The sequence below is a fragment of the Centruroides vittatus genome, unplaced genomic scaffold (assembly GCF_030686945.1).
Source record: "Centruroides vittatus isolate TY-2023 unplaced genomic scaffold, ASM3068694v2 scaffold_769, whole genome shotgun sequence".
NCBI classification, from domain to species: domain Eukaryota; kingdom Metazoa; phylum Arthropoda; class Arachnida; order Scorpiones; family Buthidae; genus Centruroides; species Centruroides vittatus.
In genome coordinates this window covers 3,929,312-3,953,824 of record NW_027122717.1, presented here as the reverse complement: position 1 = coordinate 3,953,824, position 24,513 = coordinate 3,929,312, and the positions used below count along the sequence as shown (strand labels likewise).

At 30.5% G+C, this 24,513-nt stretch overlaps 1 protein-coding gene and 1 long non-coding RNA gene across 2 annotated transcripts in view; one reads left to right on the top strand and one right to left on the bottom strand.

Moving 5' to 3' along the window:
- Fkbp12 (peptidyl-prolyl cis-trans isomerase Fkbp12) overlaps positions 1-24,513 on the bottom strand; it is a 42,208-nt gene that overhangs the window by 2,620 nt on the left and 15,075 nt on the right. Inside the window, exons 3-4 of the mRNA XM_067288214.1 lie at positions 16,397-16,509; positions 8,744-8,817 (exon numbers count right to left, since the gene is read on the bottom strand). Of these exons, the coding sequence (XP_067144315.1) occupies positions 8,744-8,817; positions 16,397-16,509 (187 nt within the window). The remainder of the gene's footprint in view (positions 1-8,743; positions 8,818-16,396; positions 16,510-24,513) is intronic.
- Positions 1,740-5,896, top strand: LOC136989908 (uncharacterized). The gene is made up of 3 exons (XR_010882974.1): positions 1,740-1,869; positions 5,481-5,638; positions 5,727-5,896. It is a non-coding gene; the product is annotated as an uncharacterized lncRNA (long non-coding RNA).

The following is a 24,513-nucleotide window of genomic DNA, read 5'->3' as shown; positions in this document are numbered from 1 at the left end:
CTACAAATACGTAGTAAAAACAAAATTTTAGTGCTTAATTAAAGAGTTAAAAAGATCGATTGCAAATAAAATAACTTATAAGTTATAACTTACATCTAAATACCAACAACTGCCGAATCATATCGGGCTATTTACGGCTATTACATAAATTATAAACCAATTTGGCCCTAGAGGTAGACGTTAGGCTCCATCTCATATTAACTTTAATAATTATAATTTAATTAATTAATTTAAATAATTTACACCTACTGGAAGAAAAAATCATAGTGACAGCGGGCAAATAGAGAGCAGGGTGCACGATCCTTGCCATAATGCGGTTTGCGCGCCAATTTTCGTACTTGCGTTAATCAAGCCGAATAGTTTGGCCGAATATTCGGCCATTCGGCCACACTCCCGGCCGAATATTCGGTATTCGGCCACTCTCCTAGCCAAATATTCAGTATTCGGCTGAGGTGGAATATACTATTTGTTACATCACTAATAAAAATGTCTTTTGTTGTTTCTGCAACAATATGTTGTGGTATGTTGATAATGCTTGAACATGTTTAGTCTTTTTTTTTTTTTTAACAGTTCTGACATAAATTTTTCATTTAGGCAGTTTTTTAGATTCTAGAACTCATTACGGCTGTTTGTGTAAAGCCACAATGTTATGGTTGTTTTTCTGCTCGTTGTGCATTTTTAAATCTTTGAATCTAATACTAATACGAACATAAACACACATGTTATGTTGATATATTATATCAATATAATATATACCTGGGTAATCCCAGACTAAGTGGTACTCTTTCTACCTAAGAGTAATTGGAGTGTTAACATGATAATTAAATAATACAAAGAAATAAAGAAAATAATAGTCCTTAGGCAAAGAATCAATACTATATTTATATTATATAAAATGTACTGTACATAGTACAATTATTTTCATATGCCACACATGTATTGACTACAAGTTTTAACTCATGTAAGATTAATTGCTAAACAGAAGTAAAAATGTTTGTAAGAAAGTGTTTATCTTTTTACCTTCTCAGCTTTTTATATATAACAGAGGAAAAGTATGTGATCCAGCAAAATGACCCCCCAAGATTTTTACATTTTGGACTTGGAACATTTGAAACATTGAGAAATGCAAAAAGATTCAGGGGTAATTTCTGTATGTATGAATGTTTGTTTGTTTGTTTGTGTGTGTGTTTGCATGTGTAATTTCCTTATAACTCCTGAAATTTTTGTCCAATCCAGATGAAATTTTGGTTATAGTTATTTTACATTCTGATGGAAAGTATAGACTACTTATTTTGTGGAATTAGATATAGAATAAACATTTTATCCATTTTGGATTGGTTATTGCATGTATGTTGCAATGATGTCAGTAACCACATGACGTTTGGGAGCATCTGTCAGTGCTGTGTCTTCGATACTAATTTTTTTTTTCTATTTATAGTTTTAGGCTAGGTGTAATTCGTTAAACTTTTTAAATAATTACTCGAGAGAATTGTGTAACTTTTGTGTTGAGAAAGAAATTGTGGATGCCTGGCATATTCTGGCTAAATGTGGGCGTCTTAAAGTGTTACGTAAAGAAATCTTTGGTTGCGAAGTTCTTACCAGGGGGCGTGATTCCTCTACTATAAATCTAGCCTTGTTGTTAGTGCTGTTTGGGAGCATCTGTCAGTGCTGTGTCTTCGATACTAATTTTTTTTTCTATTTATAGTTATAGGTAAGTCTTTACAATTATGGCGGTTAATCCGAAAAGAAAGTCGTTTTCACCGAGTTTAACGGAAGGAGAGACCAGCAGTAAAAAGAAATCTTTGAAGAGTCGCGAGGAGGAAGAATTTGCATATCTTCTGGAAGGAGAAAATTTTAACCTCGAAGAGGGTATGCGTGTTCTGTTGCGTTTACATTTTTCCATGAATTCTAAGGTTGATGAACTTATTTCAAGATTAAATTATGTATCGGAATGGTTAAAAAATTTGGATGAAGGTTTGGGTGACTTAGATACCAGATTAGAGATATTGGAAAAATTGGCTGATAAAAATTGTGGTTTAAGCGATCAAAGTAATGTTACGAGAAAGTTTAATGATATTACTCGAGAACTTGATTTTTTGGATAACCAACGTCGTATAAATAATGTTGTCATTTCCGGTCTAGAAGAGGTACGGGATGAATCATTTCTAGAAACGAAAGAGAAAATAGTTGAATTTGCTACGCGAGTCTTACAGATGCCCGACATTAAGATTGGTAGGGCAATGAGAGTGGGAAAGAAAAAGGCTAATTCCCCTAGATTAATTATTTGTACTTTTGTTGATTATTATGAAAAAATGAACTTTAAGAAACGAATTCTGGAATTAAAACCGGATGGTGTTTATGTAAATGATGACTTTTCTCCTAGATTGAGAAATATTAGATTTAAGCTTCGTGATTTCGGTAGACAGTCAAAACTTTCTGGAGCGCGAATGGTAAAAGTAGTTTATGATAAAATTATTATTGACGGAACGAAGTACTTTTACGATGTTGACTGTGACCAGGTTAAGCCTGTCTCATCCTAGCAATTGCCGGATAGGGGTACTTCCTTTTTAATTTGGAATTGTGCTGGTTTGTTTAATAAACCCGAGTTTTTTTGGAAGTATCTATTGCAGTACGATATTATATTTCTTTCTGAAACTTGGTATGGTTCTACTAATAGAAATTCGGAGGTAACTGATTGTTTGCAAGGTTATAATCTCTACTTTGGTAAGGCTTTTAAGTTACATACGAAAGGTCGTTATTGTGCAGGTTGGTTATTGGCAATAAGATCCTCTTTTCCCTGCGTTGTTATTTATCAAGATAACTTTCTAATACTTGTCAAATTTGGTGCCGAACTTGGTAATATTTTGGTATGTTTTGTTTATTTTAGGGAAAATGACTGGCAGTCTATTTTTGAAACTTTAATTGGTTTGATATTACATGACAAGAATGTAATGATTGCTGGTGATTTTAATGCTAGGATTGGATTGGGGAATATAATTTCTGACGCTTTTTGCAATTCTTTTGGTATTGTTTGTCCTTTGCATAGGAATTCGAAAGACTTGGTGATTGATTCTTTTGGTAGAAAGTTGCTTCATCTATGTGATGATTTGAATTTGATTATTGGTAATGGAAGATGTTTAGGTGATGAAGCGGGTGAATATTCTTTTATCTCTAGTCGTGGCTGTTCAGTTATTGATCTGGTCATAGTTTCTCCGTTAATTTGGAAAGATATTCTCTCTTTAACGATGGGTCAGTTTTTGGATTCCGACCATAACCCTTTGATTTTACGACTGGCCTGTGGAAATGATAGATCGGTTTCTTTAGAGAAGAGGCAGAGGATTAATAGATTGTTCTGGGATGAATCTAGAAAGGATGAATTAAGGTTGGCTTTGGAGGAAATATGTGTCTTGAATGGGTTTGATTCAATGGAAGACCTGAGTAATCTTCTTTTTAATTTGGCTTGTAAGTGTGGATTTAATATTAGGAGACATAAGAATTCTTTTTCGTGGTTCGATTCGGACTGTAGGATGTTAATTTGCGCTAGGAATAGAGCCTGGAGATCTTTTAGAAAGAGTAATGATTCTAATGATCGTTTGCGTTTTGTTATGTTACGAAGTTTGGCGAAGCGATTTTGCATTGCGAAAAAAAAATTATTTGCTGGAAAAATTCAAAATTGTTTCGGGAAAGATAATAGGCTTTTTTGGAATTATTTCCGACACGTTAAGCGGACTAAGTCTTGTAATTTCTGCTTTATATCTATTGATGATTGGTTTCATCACTTTTTTAATTTATTTGGTTCCCTGGACCCTTATTTTGTTGATTTTTCTATTTTTAATTATTGTAGGAATTGGTATGATGAACTTTTGGACCATGAACTTTGTGCAGGTGAGCTTAATGATGCTCTGAGGAGGTATAAGCCAAATAAAGCGCCAGGTTTTGACGGGATCCCGATGGAATTTTGGAATTTTGAGACTCTGAGACCACATATTTTGTGTCTTTTTTCAAAGATTTTTGATACTGGGATAATACCGGAGTCTTGGAAGACGAGTATTCTAATTCCGATTTTTAAGAATGGTAGGAAGGATGTTCCTGGTAATTATAGAGGTATATGGCTATCATCTTGTGTTTCGAAATTGTTTTGTATTATTTTGTATAGAAGACTGATTAGGTGGTTAGAAGTTAATAATATATTGCATGAGAATCAGGCAGGATTCCGAGCTAGTTATTCCACATTGGATAATATTTTTGTTTTGTACACGGTTATTCAGAAAACTTTTTTACGGAAACGGAGGAAGGTGTATGCTTTTTTTGTGGATTTATCTTCTGCGTTTGACAGAGTTTGTAGGAACTTGCTGTGGTCTAAGATGTTGCGTTATGGTTTCAGTTATAAATTTATATCTTTACTTGTTGCTTTGTATGAAAATTCCTCGTTTATGGTAAGAGATGGTGGGAACTGTTCGCCATTAATGTTTTCTAAGACTGGTGTTAAGCAGGGCTGTATTTTGAGTCCAATCTTGTTTGGTATTTTTTTGAACGATCTCTTTGGTTTTATTAATTCTTCTGGTGATGGTATAGAAATAGATGGTTTCCAAATTAAAATACTAGCTTATGCAGACGATATTGTAATTTTATCTGACTCTGTGATTGGACTTCAAAGATTGATTGATAAATTCGCAATTTATTTAGATGAAAATGGTTTGAAATTGAATTTGAATAAGTCCAAGATTGTTGTTTTTCGAAGAGGAGGTAAGAGTGCGAGGGCAGATAAATGGTGGTTTAAGGGTTCTCCAATTCAAGTTGTCTCTAATTACAAATATTTGGGTGTTACATTTTCGTCTAATGGTTTATTCCATACGCATTACACTAATAAGAGAACTCATGCCAGATTATTGATGAATAAAGTCATTCAGTTGGGGAGATCTGCCAAATTACGTAATCTGAGAGATTATTTACGTCTATTGAAAACTGTGGTATTGCCCTCTTTGTTATATGCTTCAGAGATTTGGGGTTTTAATCTGACTAATGGTGATGGTATACAGACTGAATTTATTAAAAACTTATTTTATTTACCTCGTTGTACACCAGGTTATTTAATTATGATGGAATGTGCTTTGACCCCTATAAAACTTATAATATTTAGTAGGATAAGAAATTGGATTAATAGAATTTCTAAGCTCGATGATCATCGTCTGAGTAAGGTTTGTCTGAAATTTATACTTAACAAAAAGTCTATAGATTGGACACGTTATCTTATAGATACATGCAATAATCATGGTATTAATTTTATTAATGATGATTTGGATCTAATGGACTGGTCTCTTCTCCTTGTAAACATTTTTGATAATTTTTTATATAATATAAATGAAAAAATAAGTAAAAGCGTATATAATTGTTGGTATAAGAATTTGAATGTTACGTTTTTTGATAATTCTTTATATAATCAAGATGTTTCCCTTAATATTTTGTGTTTATTTATACAGGCTAGGTGTAATTCGTTAAACTTTTTAAATAATTACTCGAGAGAATTGTGTAACTTTTGTGTTGAGAAAGAAATTGTGGATGCCTGGCATATTCTGGCTAAATGTGGGCGTCTTAAAGTGTTACGTAAAGAAATCTTTGGTTGCGAAGTTCTTACCAGGTTTTTTTTCCTTAAAATTTTATCGAAACCTTGTTATAAATTTAATGTATTTTGTTTTCTAAGAAAATCTGTTAAAATTTTGTTTTAGGGGGCGTGATTCCTCTACTATAAATCTAGCCTTGTTGTTAGTGCTGTTTGGGAGCATCTGTCAGTGCTGTGTCTTCGATACTAATTTTTTTTCTATTTATAGGTAAGCAATTTGCCATTTTGGTTTCTATTTTTTGGTATTTTGTATTATATTGACAGATGCTCCCGATCTTTAAACTTTATTTAATTACTGTATTTGATTTTGTAAATTTTATATAATTTATTTTACAACTGAATTGTTATTTATCATTGTATAATTTTGTTTGATTATGTTTATTGTATTTAAGTGTTTTGTTTGGGAGATGGTTTTGCTCCCCGCATCAAGGAATAAAAATCCAGTATGCGTAATAAATAAATAAAAAAACCACATGACAGTCATGCTTGACGAGGAAATTTCCCTTAAGTTGCATTTTTAAGTATTTTGGCAAATGGCATACATACACATTAAATGAATAGCCTATCAAATTGCAGCCATAATAAAAAGGGCTTATCACATCAAGATGAGAAAGAACTAGACTCATTATTTGAATAATAAATATAACTTTAATTAATATGAGGAATGTATTTTGAGTACATAGACCTCTCATTTTTACAAAAAATCTTTAAAAAGATTCCTCAAAGACAAACGTGTCTTTATTCCACATCCAATCCAGTCCTTTCAAATGGTGGCACTTCATATAAAATTAAGTAAATATATGAAGTGCTACCACCAGAGGGATATTTTAACTGTTTTACATTTAGAGGTGAATGAGCAGCCTATAAAGAAAGGTTAACTCTGCCGTGAGATTGTTAATTCCTCAAATGTGCATTTGAAAGGACTGGATTGGAATAAAGATATATTTGTATATATTGTCTTTGAGGAATTTTTTTAAAGATTTTTTGTAATGATAAATTTGTCCTGACCATATTTTTATATTAAACTCTGCATTTGTTTAATATGTTTCTAACTGTCTGTAACAAGAATTACATTATTCCCCATTGTTAAATTTCAAAAAACCAAGCAATTTAAAAGATGAAATAACAATTGTAAAAACTTTCACCAGAAGTTCATTTGAGTCTGAAAAAATAAATCTTTCAGCAAATAATATTAAAAGACCTTTATTCTATTGATATTTTAGTGAAGTGACATACTTAAAATCTAAGACACATTTTTAATTTAAAATTGCTCATTGTAATGTTAATATCAAATGTATACTGTATCTTTTCTGTATGTCAAGATTAATTTGTATCAATGTATAATTTGTGTTAGACTTATTACTGTTACTAAAGAGTAAAATAAAAATTAAAAAATTACTTAGATTTTATCAATATATAATATATGTCTCAAGCCCAGATTAGTAATTGACTTAATTCTAGTCAATAAATAAATAATTATATTACAGAATTTATATAGACCAGGAAACAAATACCAGACAGAGATCTAACGGCAGTATGACTGGTAATAAATCTAAAAAGTCTGTAAAGTAAAAGTTCTGAGTTCAAATTCCACTTTCACTCAATGTTTTCTTTCAAAATTTTAAAATTAATTTTAATCATTAATCTTAACACAAGATCCCAAATTCTGTAATAAGTAAATAATAACTAGGTCATCATGCAACTTATTGGAGTGTTAACATGATACGCAATAGAAATGAGGTGGAGCCAGAAAGAAAGAAATTATTCTTGTGCTTGTTAAGCACAGAAGAGGCAATCCTTGTACCTGATGGATGCAAACAGATGAATTTTGCACTTGTTACCACAAAAGAGCCTATCCTTATACTTATATATATGGCTGGCATTTGGCACCAGAGGCAAACTTAAATATGGTGCCTTTTAGATAAGCCTTTCATTAGTCTTAAAAATTGAAAAATTATAAAATCACTTAAAATAAATAAAAATGGCTATATTTCTAAAAATTTTTAAAGATAAAATATAGAAAACCAGTCTCTTAGCTAAAACACTCAATCAACACCAATTCCAAGGAAAGGAATTATGACATTAATTATAAATAAATAATTATATTACAGAATTTATATAGACCAGGAAACAAATACCAGACAGAGATCTAACGGCAGTATGACTGGTAATAAATCTAAAACGTCTGTAAAGTAAAAGTTCTGAGTTCAAATTCCACTTTCACTCAATGTTTTCTTTCAAAATTTTAAAATTAATTTTAATCATTAATCTTAACACAAGATCCCAAATTCTGTAATAAGTAAATAATAACTAGGTCATCATGCAACTTATTGGAGTGTTAACATGATACTCCAACTATAGTTATTTTTATTCATTTTAACTAAATAACTGATCCTATTGAATATATTAATTTTAAATTATAAAATCACTTTTTATTAACATAATGCTTATTATATTTCATAACATAATTTTTAATACTTACAGATGAGTTTTCTATGAATTTATTAGTTTGCATATGTAATAATTTTGGAAGATTAGCACCCTGGATACATACCCCCTCTGCCCCTGCCTTTCCAAGACTTGCCATGGGACAAGTACCTGCGAGCCATGGGAGATGCAATCCTTGCACGAAAAAGCGATCATTGTGTTTTGTTCATTTTTTCCACCTATTTTCCATTAGATGCACACAATGCTTTTTTTGATTTTTCACCCCTAAATCCAATCAGGTGTGCTCAATCATGTCAGGGAGGATGGACATTGTCACTTTGACTCCCTGGTATATTGAAAATGAAGTAATGGACCCTTATATTTTACATTTAAATGGACCTTCACTACATATATAGATTCCTCATCACAATTAATGGAAAATGGCAAAGTTTCATCAAAATCAGCCCACCAAATTTTGAGAATGAACTCAATTCTGTAAACCCATAGAAGTCATGCTAGTGACCTTGGGACATTGCCTGACAAAGTTGCATGATTCTTTGCAATATTGCTTTTAATCAACATACTTAAATAATTAAAATATATTTATTTATAATTTAAAAACTTCATTATTAACTTCAACAAAACTTCAATATTGCAAGAATTATAATAATAAACACTTAAGACAAAAAAGGATATATTCCTGGATGACCAACTGAACCATATGCATAATCAGGAGAACAGATCAGTTTTGCTCTTTGACCTAAACTCATCTGAAATAAAAATTACTATGTTAATATCTAGGTTTTAAAAACTCAATGGGAGTAAATAACAAAAATCATTCAATTATTTATATCATCTTGTCAACTTGTCACAAGGCTAAAATTCATAACTTTTGTTTTGTTAGGGTTTATTGAAAACTTTAGTAATTTAAATGACTTGTTTATATGATCTATATCTTTTTGTAGTGTGTGTTGGCAACTATTAGCAATTTTTATGTCATCAGCATATGCATTTATAAAAGAGGTAGTGATGCTAGAGAGAGGTTTAATATAAGCTATAAAAAAATAGATTGCTGGGTATAGATCCCTGTGGAATGCCTATTAGAGGAGAAAATTGACTGAAATAGAAATCAGGTATTTTAATTTTATAAATACAAAGTAGAAAATAATTATTAAGCCATATTAAAATAGTGCCATTTAATTCAGTTGACAATTCAGAAAAATGTTAGGAGTTAAACAGTCAAAAAGCTTTAGAAATATCAATATAGACAACATATGTTAGAAGTTTTAATTCATAGTTTTTCAGTATTACGTATTGAATTTCTAATAGATTATTAGTGGTTGAGAAATTGTCTAAACTAGAATGTTGGCAAAAAGAGAGGCAAGATATAATTGAATAATACATTGATCTATACAGAAGGGTTTCAAAAAGTTTTTTGGCCGGAAAGAATTAGGTACTTTTTTAGGTAACAGACTAGAGACAGTGACCACTGTGTAGGTAAAAATCCAGAGTCTAGGATCAAGGAAAATAAATGTAGAAACACAGAGGCAGAAATAGGTGCTAGCTTTTTACAAACAATAGTAGGAATGTGATCAGGACTATAGATGAAAGTATTTACGAATTTTATGACATCAAGAAGAATTGCTTAGGAGAATATGGATTGGGAGGGGGCGTGACCAAATAGATTTTTATAGTTTAAATTAGGACATAGAAGTTTAAATTGACCTTCAGGTATCATATGGAAAAAATGTGATTTAGTTTGATTATAGATGTTGTATATCTCACTATTGGCAATGTTGTTGTGACTTTTGAATGCACTTTTAAAATTTAGGAACAAAGAGCCAGAATGTTTTAGGATCAAAAGCAAAATCAGTAACAATTTTGAATATAATTTAGATAATTTAGTTTACATTCTTTGTAATACTGCTTTAAGGTAACATTATAAATGTAGAGTGAGAGGGGATCTCTGTTTTCTTTCCATCTATGTCATAAAGATCAAATATGATTGCACATTTTCTTTAGTGTTCTTGTATGCCTTTTTGACTGTTTAGGTTTATTCTTTTATAATTTAAGAACTGCTTATTAGGGTGTAAGAAAAAGTTATAAATATTTAGTGTTTATGGTTTAATGTTAATTGAAGGATCCAGAAGAAATAACCAATCAAGAAAACTCAAACACTTAGACAATGAAAATCATTTAACCGTTGACCAATTGGGAATCAAAATAGTACAAATGTTATATGGAATGAAGGTGTGAATTTTGTTAAGAATAATTTGAATTGTGCAATGGTCAGATTTAAAACTGGTAATAGAAAAAGTAGAAATTTGAGATTGAAATGAGGACACCAAGTCAAAGGAGTTCTGTCAAGTTGGAAAGTAACTTTAACACTAGGGCCTCCCTAGCACAATCATATTCACAAATAGATAATCCCAAGTATTTCTTTTTTAAACAACATTTATTATTACTTTATTTATTATTATGTTAAAGTTGACATAAAAACTAATAGTTGCCAACATACACTACAAAAAGATATTGATCATATAAACAAGTCATTTAAATTATTAAACCTTTCAATAAACCCTAACAACACAAGAGTTATGATTTTTAACCTTGTTGTTCCCAGTAATAATTTTTTCCTTAATTGTCAGTGTCTAGAGATTGTTAATAGTGTCCTTGTTAATAGACCTTGGTGTCACATTTGATAACAGATTTTCTTTTAACCTACATATAGAAAATTCAACAAAAAATTATCCATCTGCCACAGAATGCTTTGGCAAAATTTTAAAAACATTTCAAATAAAAACACACTCCATGCTATTTTCTTTTTGCTAATTTCCAATCTTTAACTGATTATGCATTACCTACATCGGCCTCGGCTCCTGTATCTACATTAAATAAACTTAAATAGAGCTAAACAAAATTTTTTTTACCCTCAACAATCTATCACATCTGCCATCTACTAACTCTCCTGATGTCACAAATCTGTCTCAGCCTTCCTAACTTATTCCAACATATAGATTATTTTCATATTTATATATACAAATATTTTAACAGCCTTCTTCCTGCTCATTACACCTTTATCTACATTCTATATTTAACAGTAGATTATTAACTTGTATCCATATGTCCTACTGCCGCCCGAATGTAACAATCAGATCTTTTTTTCTACTGCTATCAAAAAACCACTACCAAAATTGAAGATAATTGTTCCTTGACTTCTATAAATTCAAAGCCAATTGTAAAAAGATACTACACTTCAAATAATTTTTCATTGGTTTTGTTATTGTTTTATTACTCTCACGTTGTTTTCTTATTTTAGTTTTACCACATTTTTTTTTTTAAATTAATTAGGATTGTTGTAATGTGGGTGGCAAATATTGTCTGCGAGACATTGCCAAATTCAATATAATAAATAAATAAATAAATAGAAATACTTTCATGTCTGCCATCATGGAATTTCTCAAAAATGGGCAATATAATGTTTCTCTAAATTGAACAAAAATTTGAAGAGGCAGGACACAACTGTGTACATGAAGCTGATACAATGTACAGTGTTTTAGATAGATTCATGAAACATTTGGAGTTACAGTGAAACCTCACTTAACGAGCAAAACAAAATTGTAAAAATTTGACTCGCTTAACAAGTGACAAGGAGATGGGAAATTCAAGATTGTGCACACGTTCCATCAGTCAGTGTTCAGCACTCGTTCAGCTATCATCTTAGTGTCGCTAGTGATCACTCACACATTTTTCCAAACTTGTGTTCACATATTCCATATAAACATCGACAATCATAGCCCGTTATATAATAATAAACACACCATCTCTTACTAAATTTAATGATCAATTCCAAATTAAATTTTTAAAATATCTAAATTAAAAATTAATTATTTATAATTATTAAATTTAATATGAGATGGCAGCAAAACTGCCTACCTCAAGTCAAATTAATTAATTTCTAATATTTAATTATAGCCTTTGCATGGCCCAAGAATTTGGCATATCATTTGGCGTCTTCATCAAGCATATCTGTGATTTTTTTTTTTTGCAAATTGAATTCGCATTCCAGGTTGGTTCATTCCGTGCTAGAAGAAAAGATGAAGATGAGTCACTCTTTTTAACAGTGTATATTGTGTAATTTTCTTTGAATAAATGTTATACATAAAATATTTGAGTATTTTTTCAGCATGGAATGCATTATCGTATTTTACATTAATTTCTATGGGAAAAACTGTTTTGCTTAACGAGTGTTTCGCATTATGAGTAAGATTCTGGAATGAATTATGCTCATTAAACAAGGTTCCACTGTATATAGTCCATTGGGCATAGAGAATGGTAGAATGCTGGTCAAAAGAACCAACGAGGTCTCACAAATGAATAAAGACTACAAAGGTGTATTACAAAACACCAATCTTTCAAACATCATCCCATTCTCGAAAGTCAACATTTGGTATACAAAAGTAAACTGATATACTGGTGTCATATAAAAAAAACATCACTAAAACAATTGCACCATGTTAGTCAGTAGCTTATCATAAAATCTGTAACACTTGCAGTAAAACACACAAACAAGTTGTGCAAGTGGCACAACTTGTTTAAGAAAAAATTAACATTAACAAACAAAATATCAAAGATATCAAGTTTTTATACAATATTTCCAATATTTTTATACAAATATTTATACAAATATTTCCAATGTTCCAATTTGGAAATTTTGGGAAATAATTTTCAATTTTCAATTAAGCCTTTTGAATGATATACAACCCATACAACCCCAACCAAAAAAAAAAAAACTCGAACAGCATGTTATTTTAATCCATCTCTAACTTACCCTTCAATAACATCAAACAGAAAAATTTTTGTACAGTTATAATTATTTTATATTAGTACTTTTACAGAATTATGATAAGCTATTATAAACACAAATATATAAAAATTCTATAGGCACTTCACATCACTTGCAAAAAAATTGAATAATTAAATAATTTCTGGATTAAAATCTTCTGTTTCTTTACAACATTATTCACAAATGCTTAAATAATCATTATTTTAATAAAATACATTATAATTTTAGCCAAAAACAGAAAAATACTGATGTTTAAGCTGAACTTCTATTCACTATGCTTGACGTTCCAAACAAAATTGTCAAACTTCTAGGATTTAGTGATCAGATACTATCAATAACGCTATCGGTACTATCGATGTTTTAAAAATATCATCGCTATCGATAGTCCAATTTTCTATTGTACTTTTCACATGAAACTAAATATTTCTTTTTTATCATCATATTTTAAATTCAGTTTAAAAAATTTTTAATATTGTTACCTTTGAGTAAACGCCATCTATTCTTTCTAAGTTTAACCAGTAGCTGTGAAGTTTTGTTATCTTTAATTGTAGAATATCCATCAGAAAAAAATCTAATATTTGGGAGTATTTCCAAATTGATGAGAAAGGCAAACAACTTGCAAAATGTTTATGTAAAAACATGTACAAAACATCGGAAAACACATCAAATTTAAGGGATCATATAAAACATTTACATCCTGTTGAATTTAGAAAAGCTTTTCTTAGCAATAATGTTAAGTCAGTTTCAACATCTAGAGCTCAAGATTTAGAAAACTAATCATTGAAGTGGCCATTGACACAACAAGAAAAAGTAAGTCAATATTTCACCAATGATCAAGATGTTTTCGATGTCAATAGCAAAAGGGCAACTAATATAAATAAAAAATTGGCAATATTCATTGCATGTGATTCACAACTGTATTCTATCATTAATGATAAGGAATTTGTGCAATTTATACACGAATTAGAACCAAGATATAAACTACCCTCACTGAAATATATCGGCAACATACTTGTACCAAACTTATACAAAGAGTGTAAAGAAAAATTGAAAGTTATGATCAATACAGTGAAACATGTATCCATAACTACCGATATGTGACTTGTATAATCAGTCATATTTAACTATAACATGCCATTTTATTTTTAATGATATATTTACATCGTGTGTACTTGAAACACAGATAGTGGCTACTGCTCATACACCAGAGAATATAACAAATTTGTTGAAAGAAGTTTTTAAAATGGTCTCTAGAAGATAAAATCATATGCATAACTATTGATAATGCAGCCAACATGTTAGGTGCATGTAGCATATTAAAAATCAAGAATCTACCTTGTTTTGCCCACAGCCTAAACCTCGCTATTCAGGATGATCTAGTAGGAGATGAAGAACTGATAAGAATAAAAAAAAAATGTAAGGAGTAACTCGCTTTAAAACCTGAACCAAAGCTTCTGAAAAACTCCAAGATATCCAAACTGAACAAAGAAAATGCCTAAAAAAGTAACTTGGAAAATAGTAACTTGTTGGAATAGTTATCTAAATATGATAAGAAGTTTATTAGAATTAAAAGACAATATAGGACTCGCTTTTATTTCATTACCAAAATCTTCCTTGCCACCAACAACTGAAGAAATTGTAGTTTTACAAGAAAGTTGTAATTGTTTAGAATCTTTTGAACAAGCAACTAACAGCATCTTGGGTGATACATAGGTTACAATATCTTCAATTGTTCCAATTGTTCATGGATTTCATGTCAAGCTAAAGACACTAGAAAATTCTGTTACCACAGAATGTAGTAAAAAGTATTGCAATCATTAAAAGAAGGAGTAATCAAAAAATTAAATGGTTACAAAACACAAACTACATGTGGCATTTTAACAATTTTACATCTAGATTCAAAAGCCCTACTTTTTCGACTCAAGGAGAACTACATAAATTTTTCAAAAAGCAATAATAAATGAACTTGCAAATATAATAAATTCAACTTGAATGAATGCCGTACCATCTGGACATGAAATTGAACAAGAAAATAAGTCTAAATAACGTAACTGATTTTTTTGATTTTTTAAAAAGAGTAGACATTCACCAAATACAAATATTTCAACAACGAACACAATTATTGCTTTCTGGCAGTAAAATGACCTATCGAGCCTTCACATTCCAACCCACTTCAATTTTGAGTCAACAATGGTGAATATCCTTATTTTGATAATCTGAAAACAATTTATCACAAATATGGTTGCATTTGTAGTTCCTCTGTTGAGAGAGTCTTCTCGACAGCCAGAGACATTATCTCTGAGAAGAGAAGCTGAATAAAGCTGAGAAATGTAAACTATTTAATATTTCTTAAAAAAATTTTTTAATTGAAGTATATAGTTGTTTGTTTATTAAATAAATCTGATTGTTTCCTATCTGTCTTTATTTGACATCCATTTTACATAGGTTAGCAACCAATTGCAAATCAGATAACTGATAGTGTTGATACTATCAATGTTTTGCTTAAAAATATCAACATATATCAATGGGTATTGCTATCAATAACATCCAACCACTACTAGGATTACAAGATGGCGGTGCTCGACGGTCATGTTTTAGAGAGAAAAACTTCAGCGCATACTCTCTAATACCAAAGAAACCTGTCTAGAATGTGATGTTAAAGATAAGAAGGGCTATCCGTTATAACACAGACTTAACCCTGTAGGAAACAGAAAAAAGAAATTAGGAAAGTAAGAAGTTAGGTAGAAGAGGAAACACAGGGAGATAGGAAAGTGTGAAAAGAAGCTACCGGGGGCCCCCACGGGACGAATGAGAACATTATGTACAGTGTTGCCGATCATGCTACGGGGCACTTCCCCGTCCACATATCGGTTTTGCAGTCTTAACTCTTAACGAATACAATTAGTAAGTGCGAATACAATGAGATAAAGTGTATATCAGTATACAGAAGGACTTATCCTGTTCATAAAGCTTTTCTGATTAATACCAGTATTCAATAAACACATGGAAATTAATGGTTGGAAGCAGGATACAGTTTACATTATATGGTAGTCGGGAGAGCTTATCCCGATCGCAATGTAAAGCGTTAACAATGAATATGTACAAATTGACAGTTGCAAAGCAAATAACAGCAGTATCAGTTTATATACAAAGCAGAGTAAAAGCACCCTTGTACCAGGGGACTAGGCTGCAGTCTAGAATACATACAAAGTTACCAGACAATGGCACAATGTCTCCTCCTTTTCTAAAACACACACACACTCATTACACACAATTTACTTTTAGAGGTCATCACAAAACAAAAGTTAAAAAAGGGTATTATGATATAAGTAGAACAATTAATTGCATCAAACCGAAGCAGCACATATCATGAATGAATATTCATGCCATTCCATAGACTGCCAGACAGAACACTCCAAAAAAAATTTTCATTTTGAATGTCACAAAAAAATTGAAAATTTATAAAAAGAAATACTTGCATCATACATTATTAAAACACTTACTTGAGCTACTCCTTCATCCCATCCTCTAATAACTTCTCCTTTTCCTATTTGAAATTTAAAAGGTTTATTTCGGTCTCGTGATGAATCAAATATCTGTCCATTGTCTAATGTTCCTATAAATACCAGTATAAACAATTTTTAATTTAAATATCATCATCAAGCTGTTAAAAAATTAAATCAAATCATCAAATAATGAAAACAAATATTTTGAACTTTTAAATTAAATAATTTTATAACAACAGGGCTATGGAGTCATTAAGAATAATTTTGGGGTGGAGTTGGATGAAAAACATACTAATTCTGACCATCTTAAAAATATTTTAACACTTTTGTGCCACATAATATTCTTTTAGTCTCAGGTGTGTAATTTCTGTGATTAATGCAACAATTATAACGTAACATTGAATTTTCATTATAATAATATCAGTAAGTATGAGAATAAAAGAAAATGACCAAGTTTATATATATATATACTCATCACACAGACAATTACTTTAATTAGTATAAAATGAACTTCTACACTAAAATTATCTAAAAAATGATACAAATATATCAAAACAGTAATAATGTCGGGTTAATGTTACCTATGGTAGCGAACATGGCGGCTCGTCTCTGAAACAGTGGGGATGACCGTTCTAACCTAACCTATTCTAATAAATTACCCCTATTCTGATAATTTGGTTGGCAATAATTATGGTAATTTATTAGAATAGGTTAGGTTAGAACGTGCGTCCCCACTGTTTCAGAGACGAGCTGCCATGTTCGCTACCATAGGTAACATTAACCCAATGTCGTCTTTAGTTTCACTTTCTGTAACAAAATGACAAAAAGTAATGTTGTTGTGTGTAAATAAAATGAAATATTTCACAGCAAAGCTACAGATAGCACTTTAAATATATTATTTTAGTTGTCAAAAATTCTTTTGAGTTGTAATATCATCTGTTGATAATATCACAGATATGACATTATGTGCAAAGCAGGACCATAGTATTGGGAAAACTGTTAGACTAAAGCAATGGTAAACAGAGGAATAAATTGGCAATATTGATTGAAAACTGGTGATGCAACAGTAGTGTGTTTATGTAATTGTGGTTATAATTACTTTATTAAATTTATTATTATAAAAAATAAGTTTTAGAAACCAAGATGTAAATGGGAAGATAAAGAGGATACTGATACTATGCCAAATATCATCACTTGGTACAGCATTTCAGAATGTGTGGAAAGAAGTTCCAGGAAAAGTCTTATAACAGCTTTATTATATGAGATTTCCCATTACTATTCCAAAATTTTGTAATTGAGTGCATTGTAGTATTTTTGTCACATTCCATATTTGTTACTTGTAACTGATCTCTTAATCTTTATGTTTGTTCAGATTTGCAAAAAAGTTTTGCTATTTTCCCATCTGGTGCCATTACTCCTCACTTGATCTTGTACTATGAGGTGCACAAAATACAAATTTATGAACAAAATATGTAGTTTTAGAGATTGTAAATGCATTGAGTAATGAATACTGACTGACTGCAGGAACAAGACAAACTAAGAAAGAGGATTTCGTGCACTGGAGAACTGGTCATAATCAAGATCATTAAACAGGTAAGTTGTTAAGTGATGACTGACTTTTATTTATTTCATTCTCAAATTTGAAGTATTTTGGGTCCAACTTCATTAGAGTATGCTGTTTTAGTGGCAAGAGATCACTTTGTCTGGCCATAGAGTTACCAAGAAGGGAGACTGTCAAAATTTGCAAAATATTGCACTACATAGTTTGTGAATATTTCCTCATATCTGGTTTGGATGAAGCCATGATTCTCATAAGCACATAATTCTGTATTTGTTTTATTAACAACAAACTGAAATGGACACAAATATATAAAGAAAAACATCCACATTTTCCGTTATTCAGCGTAGCACTTGATATCTGCTAGCAGATATGTGAAATATTTAATTTCCTGCTGACATGTTAGAAGGAACACAACAGCTAGCACTGTGCTAATAAAAATGGATTACGTTTTCACAGCATCTATTATAAATGTTTAGAGTATTTGTTCGCAATCGGTTATAAATCTCAATTCTAGCTTTTTCAAAAATGACTACGATGAGCTACAAGACTCGTCTTTAATAGCTGCGATCGATTCCAATGAGGAATATCAGGAAGATAGGTCCAAAATATCTGGTTATGTTCATGACATTGTGTCTAGATACAGTGACGATATTTTCAAGCAAGCCTAGATCAACTGTGCTGAACGATGTCTTCACGAGTTCTTTAAAATAAATTTTGATATTGGTTGCTGTTTCTAATGAAAATATGAAACATTTACTAGTTTTAAATTATACACAGTAAATAATTAATTACTTTCATTCACAAGATCTTTAACAAGCAATAGTGATAAATTATAAAGGTACACAAAACAATGTGCTGTGAGTACATATATACCATAGATTGCATTATAAAATATAGGTAATAAAAAATGAAAAATATATATAATGGTTTTGCTGAACGTTGACATCTGGGTTATATAATGCTAACTATTATATTATTACTTGATATCTAAAATCAAGATACAAATAATATAACTAAGAAATTCAGTCTTTGTATCTGACATACGAAGACGAAAAGACAATTACGCCTGTCAGTCTCAGTCTTTCAGATAGAAAAACTGTCATAAGTTCTTTCATCCATATTTAAAAGAAAATTTTTATCTTCTAGTTCAATTAAAACCTTTGAACATGGCGCTGCCATATTTCGCTCGTTGTCTTAGCAAACAGCTAGCGCTCCTCAACCTTGTTAATGAAATTTTGTAAGCATTTTGAGATGGTGCTGCAAGCAAGCTAAAATATGGAAGCAGTTTTATCAATGCGCTGATGTCTCACTGAATAATGGAAAACGTAGCATGAATCAACTACAATATCAGAACTCCTCACTTTAAAACTATCATTTTGCCTACTTGATAATTATAATATTGAATCCAATGTAAATCAACTCCTAATTTTAGAATGATTATTTTTTGAAAAAAATTAGGTCCCAAATATAAATTGACCTTTTATTTGAATTCAAAATTAACAATTTGCATTAAAAAAAAAAGTTGGAAAGCCATTGAAACAATACTTTATCACTTTCATCTTCATCAGAACTTTTGTCATGATCATTCCTGTTTCCTATTTTTTTTCCATCATGAAGCCTTTTTGAACAGCACATCCTTTGTTCTGTCCAATAACATTTCTTAGAACTCTTTATAATTGTGTATCACCAACAAGCTTTCATAATTCTACTGTAATTCTAAGATTTACCTGAATACAGGTATCCCACACTTTATAAAAGTTCACTTTACATCATTTCATTTTTATCAAAAATCTATATTAATACATGTATTTACTTAACAAAAGAAGTTTGAAGAGAATTTTCAGTTTTACAAAAAAAAAAAAACAGTGAAAATTAAAAATAGCACTTAGTGTTTGTTTTTCAGAGAGCAAGTTTAGAGACAGTGTGCACTCCAAGCAGCAATAGGAGTTTTCAAGCTTTTTCCCTGGGAACTACATTCAATATCAAGCCATCTTAGCTTTTAATTCTGCCTGTTAGCATTTGTGCTTTATGTTGATTTATTTTATGCATCCATTAGAAAAATAAATAAAACGAAATATGTTGCTTGAATGGACTGATGGATATACAAAGTACGATGTTCCGTTATGTTTCTTAAGAAATCAGTTTTTTCAATAAGCTGAAATAGAAATAATGGATGATAGTGATAAAAATATTGCAAAAATGGAATTTAAAGATAGCCATGGATGGTTTGATCTGTTTTTGAGATAAGAGCAGTTTCATAGTTTAAAGGTTACTTTCCAGAGAGAGTAATTCTTGTATGGTTTCATTAACTACACTGTACTCACATTTCTACTTTGTGTAAACTGTATTTATATTATATTATTTCTGGTCTACTGTGTGTTAGTATTATTTTGTGTTATTTGGTGTAATTTACTAGTTAATTTTGAGTTTGGGAAACTCAAAAATATTTTCCATATAAATTAATTGTAATTGCTTCTTTGCTTTATGCCAGGCCTGGCATAAAGCAAAGAATTGTGTGGCCCACTAAGCGATATCATATCTATTACAACTTTTGTTTCCCATTATGTGTATACCAAAACAATTAAATAAATGAAAATTTGCATGTGTCATTGTTATAATGCACAAGTGCGAGTACGAACTCTTGATATAACAATAAAATCTTATTCATTTTGTAATTTGTTTTACTTTTTTAAAAGCATGTTTGCCTAAATTGTGGCCCACCGTAATGTTATGCGTGATCAAAGTGGCCCGCAAAACATTTTGGGTTGGCCAGGCTTGCTTTATGCCATTAAGACTAATGAAATGTTTCACAGAACTGCTCTACTTTCAGAAAACTTGTAAGTGAAACTTTTATTACTTTTTACCTATGCAATTGTTTATGAAAAGTAGTTACATTCAATTGCATTTCTTTGTTTTCAAAATTACTTTAATTAATTTTTAATTGATATCTTAGTAATTTTTACAAATTGCACTTAAATCATCCATAGTTGATCAGAAAATCATATTCAAATAATTCGTTTCATAGAAAGAAATACATGTATTAGACACATAAGCACAAACTGTAGCTTATTAATTTTTTTTGTCGTCATTAAAAATAAAATAAATAAAAGATTAATTTCATTTAATCTTTCTAATTATAGAACAAAACTGCAACAATGTCTTGTGTCAGGTAGCAAGCTGCCCTACATCACACTAGAAGAGTACACTTCCTTGCATATTTCAGACTATTTCATTTTTGATTCTTATTTTTTTTATAACTGTCTAAAACTTTTTTATAAAGCTTTTCTAAAACATATAATTTATAGATTTATGTATTCTATATGATTATAATAGAAATTTGCACTTTACAACAAAAAAAATTTTGCTGTGAACTTTCAGTAAGCTTCCACCATTTTTGACAATCACTCAATTAATAGAATCCTAGGAGTAAAATAAAAGATACCAAAATAAAATTTCTGTAGACATTACCAAAACTGAGTGAATTCTGTTGAATCCAATAAAAACAATCGCTTGGTTTTTGAACAATCAACTAATGGATTATTTACAATTGCACTGAACATGTAATTCCTTTAGTTATTTTGAAGACTGCAGCAAGACAAGACACAACTTAACTGACATTTAGCACTGCTAAACAATTGATGTTCAAAATTTTAGTGTCAATTTAACTCTGTATAATGTGTACCAAAGAGTTATCAAAACTGAAGTAAACATGAACCAGACTTGAATATAAGTTGAGAGCAATTTTTTTCCCTTGTAAATTGGGAAAAACAACTAATATTCAGGCCAACACAGTATATCTGTACATAAATGAGTAACAATGTTTTTATAGTGGATTTAAATAAAAAGAAAAATTTATATCCTCTTAATACTGAAGTCTTAGTTTTTACTTAATGAATGTTTTCTGGATATTGTTTTTCTTCATCTTCAGACAACAGTTATCATCAAAAGCATTTTGATTCAAAATATTTGAACATTGGCATGTCATTATGACAATGGTTTAATTGATACATCTGCACAAACTTTGACACAAGAGTAAGGGTTTTACTGTAATTACTAAATTAACCTTGCTCTTGGACAATATCCTTTATGTTAAATTACTGAATTGAGTCTTTTTGAACTTGTCTTGTTTAAGATTTTTTGTTTGTAATCTCCATTGTTTATGGTCCAAAACTGTGGATCTAATGAAAACACAACATTGACTATTAACACACTTTTGCTGTGGAGGTGATTAGCCCAAATTTTTTCTTAAAAATTTTGACTACAGGTACTCCTCACTTTACAACCTATCTGCTTAACGACCAATCGAGTTTCGACCTGCAATTCAGGGAATCCCCTTTCTCAGCTTGAGTGTCAAGCTCAAGCTGAGACTCAAGCAAATTCAAGTAGAATTTGGAGTCAGTGGCAAATGGTGACATGCGCACTAAGCATACTATAATAGGCTTGAACGTACTATAATAGGCTAATAGCATACTATAATAGTCTTTTTATGAATAAATTTGAAGTTTGTTGCATAATTTGTATAATTTTACAATGGACCTATATTCCCGGCGCAAGCTCCTCGCTTATCGACCAATTCACTTAACGATGTAGTCGTTGGAACGGAACTCGGTCGTAAAGTGAGAAGTACCTGTAATTACCTCCATCTACTGTAACATCATTCCATTGAATGCTTGCACATTTTTGTACCTAACAGAAAAACTTTATCATCTCTATTTTAGAATACAAATGGTGTAATAGAAGTTAATTTAATATAAGTTTTTGGTTGTACTGTTGAAATAAGTGTTTTTGATCACATATTTTAAAAAATATCTTACAAATTCCTAACTTCTGTAGAATTTGGAGACACACTTTGTTGTTTTTGATAAGCTGATTTTCTGATGACTGCAATTTTTAGTTTCTTAAGGTGTGTTTCCTAGGCAGTTTTTCTGTTTTGTGGTCCATTAATACAACTTGAAACACCTTATCTTTTCTGGTTGATTTTTTGTTTTAAGCTATAATTAGAAAAAATGTTAGTTGCAAACATGGTCTGAGTTAAATTATCATTTTCATATAAAATGAAAAAAACATTTTAGAGAAGTTATCTCCATGGAAAATTACATAAAAATCAATTGTATTTAATTACACCTTTAATAAATTACAAAGAAATCAGAGACCACATATTTATCAAAAATACTTTCAATTAGGTTGAGAAATGAGACAACTTTGAAAAGTTTCTCTTATTTTTATAAGCTGCTCTATATTATTCTCTTAACTTGCTATTTTGACTACTTGGTTAATAAAAATACTTCTAAGCTGAAACTAATTTAGCTTGAACACCCTAAATACATTTTCCAGCAATTAAGTTATTAATTAGCCCTTTCATTTTTTAAATATTTCTTTAACCTCTTTTTTAATTTTATTTAAGTATAATAAGTGGTTTTATTTCCAATGCTCAAAATTTTTTAAACATGATGATTTATTTGAGGAAGAGTGAAAATATGTATGACACTGGGATTTTCTAATAATCCCAGGAATATATTCTATCCCTATTTACAATCACAGAGTGAACTGTCCAGGCAAATATATTGGTGCTACTGCATGCTGCCTTAAAACAAGGATCAAGGAGCACAAATACTCCATTCAAAAATGCCTTTCCACTACGGCATTGGTTTCTTTCGCCTTGATGATGATGTCAGGGTGGACTTTGATAATGCACGATTAATACAACTGTGTGAGCACCAAGCCAGCCTAAAATATCTCGAACAACTGGAGATATTTAAAGCGTTCAAGAAGGGAATGGCCACCAATTTCAATAAAACGAACTTGTTGGCGACTGCGTGGGCATATTTTGACATATAATAGATCTACATCAAGTTTGTCTGCATATTTTATATAAACATCAAAATTTTTTAAACAGCAGTTATAGGACTAATTTGTTAAAGCACTACATCAGGCATGCACATAACATCAAGATGCAATTTTCGAATTTTTGGAATCAAACATGATGATGACCGTTGAAAACTGTAAAAAACATTTGTTTGGATGTGAATTATTGCTGGTTTTTTTGGTAATTATGTATTTATTTTATTGAATTTTTACACCAGTAGTATTGTGATGATTGTATTTTCTAATAAGACACAAGTCCCAATAGTACTTTATGATAGCCAACAATATATGTTATTTTTTCAAAACAAATTTATTTCCCCATAATAATTGCTAAGACAATTTATAAACATACACAGATATTTTATGAATGATAGGGCATAAAACAATTTTTGCAAAGTACAGTTTTGAACATAGTGCAAACAATCTTTGCTGTTTTCCAATTTTCTTGGTAGCACATCAAATATAGCATTTTCTTGTAGTTCCTTCTACTAGTTTTCTTTTTGCCAACATTTTTTCAGTAGTAGTCCTTTGTCCTTTTCAAATTACCAAAAATATCTATTAATGTGTTTACAGAAAGTCTTTCAGCAGTGTCTTCCAGTCCCTAATGCCACAGATCTTGTCATGGAAGTGGTAGACCTTATCAGATTTTCACTTGAGAGATAAACCTTATTTGCTAACCTAAGGGACA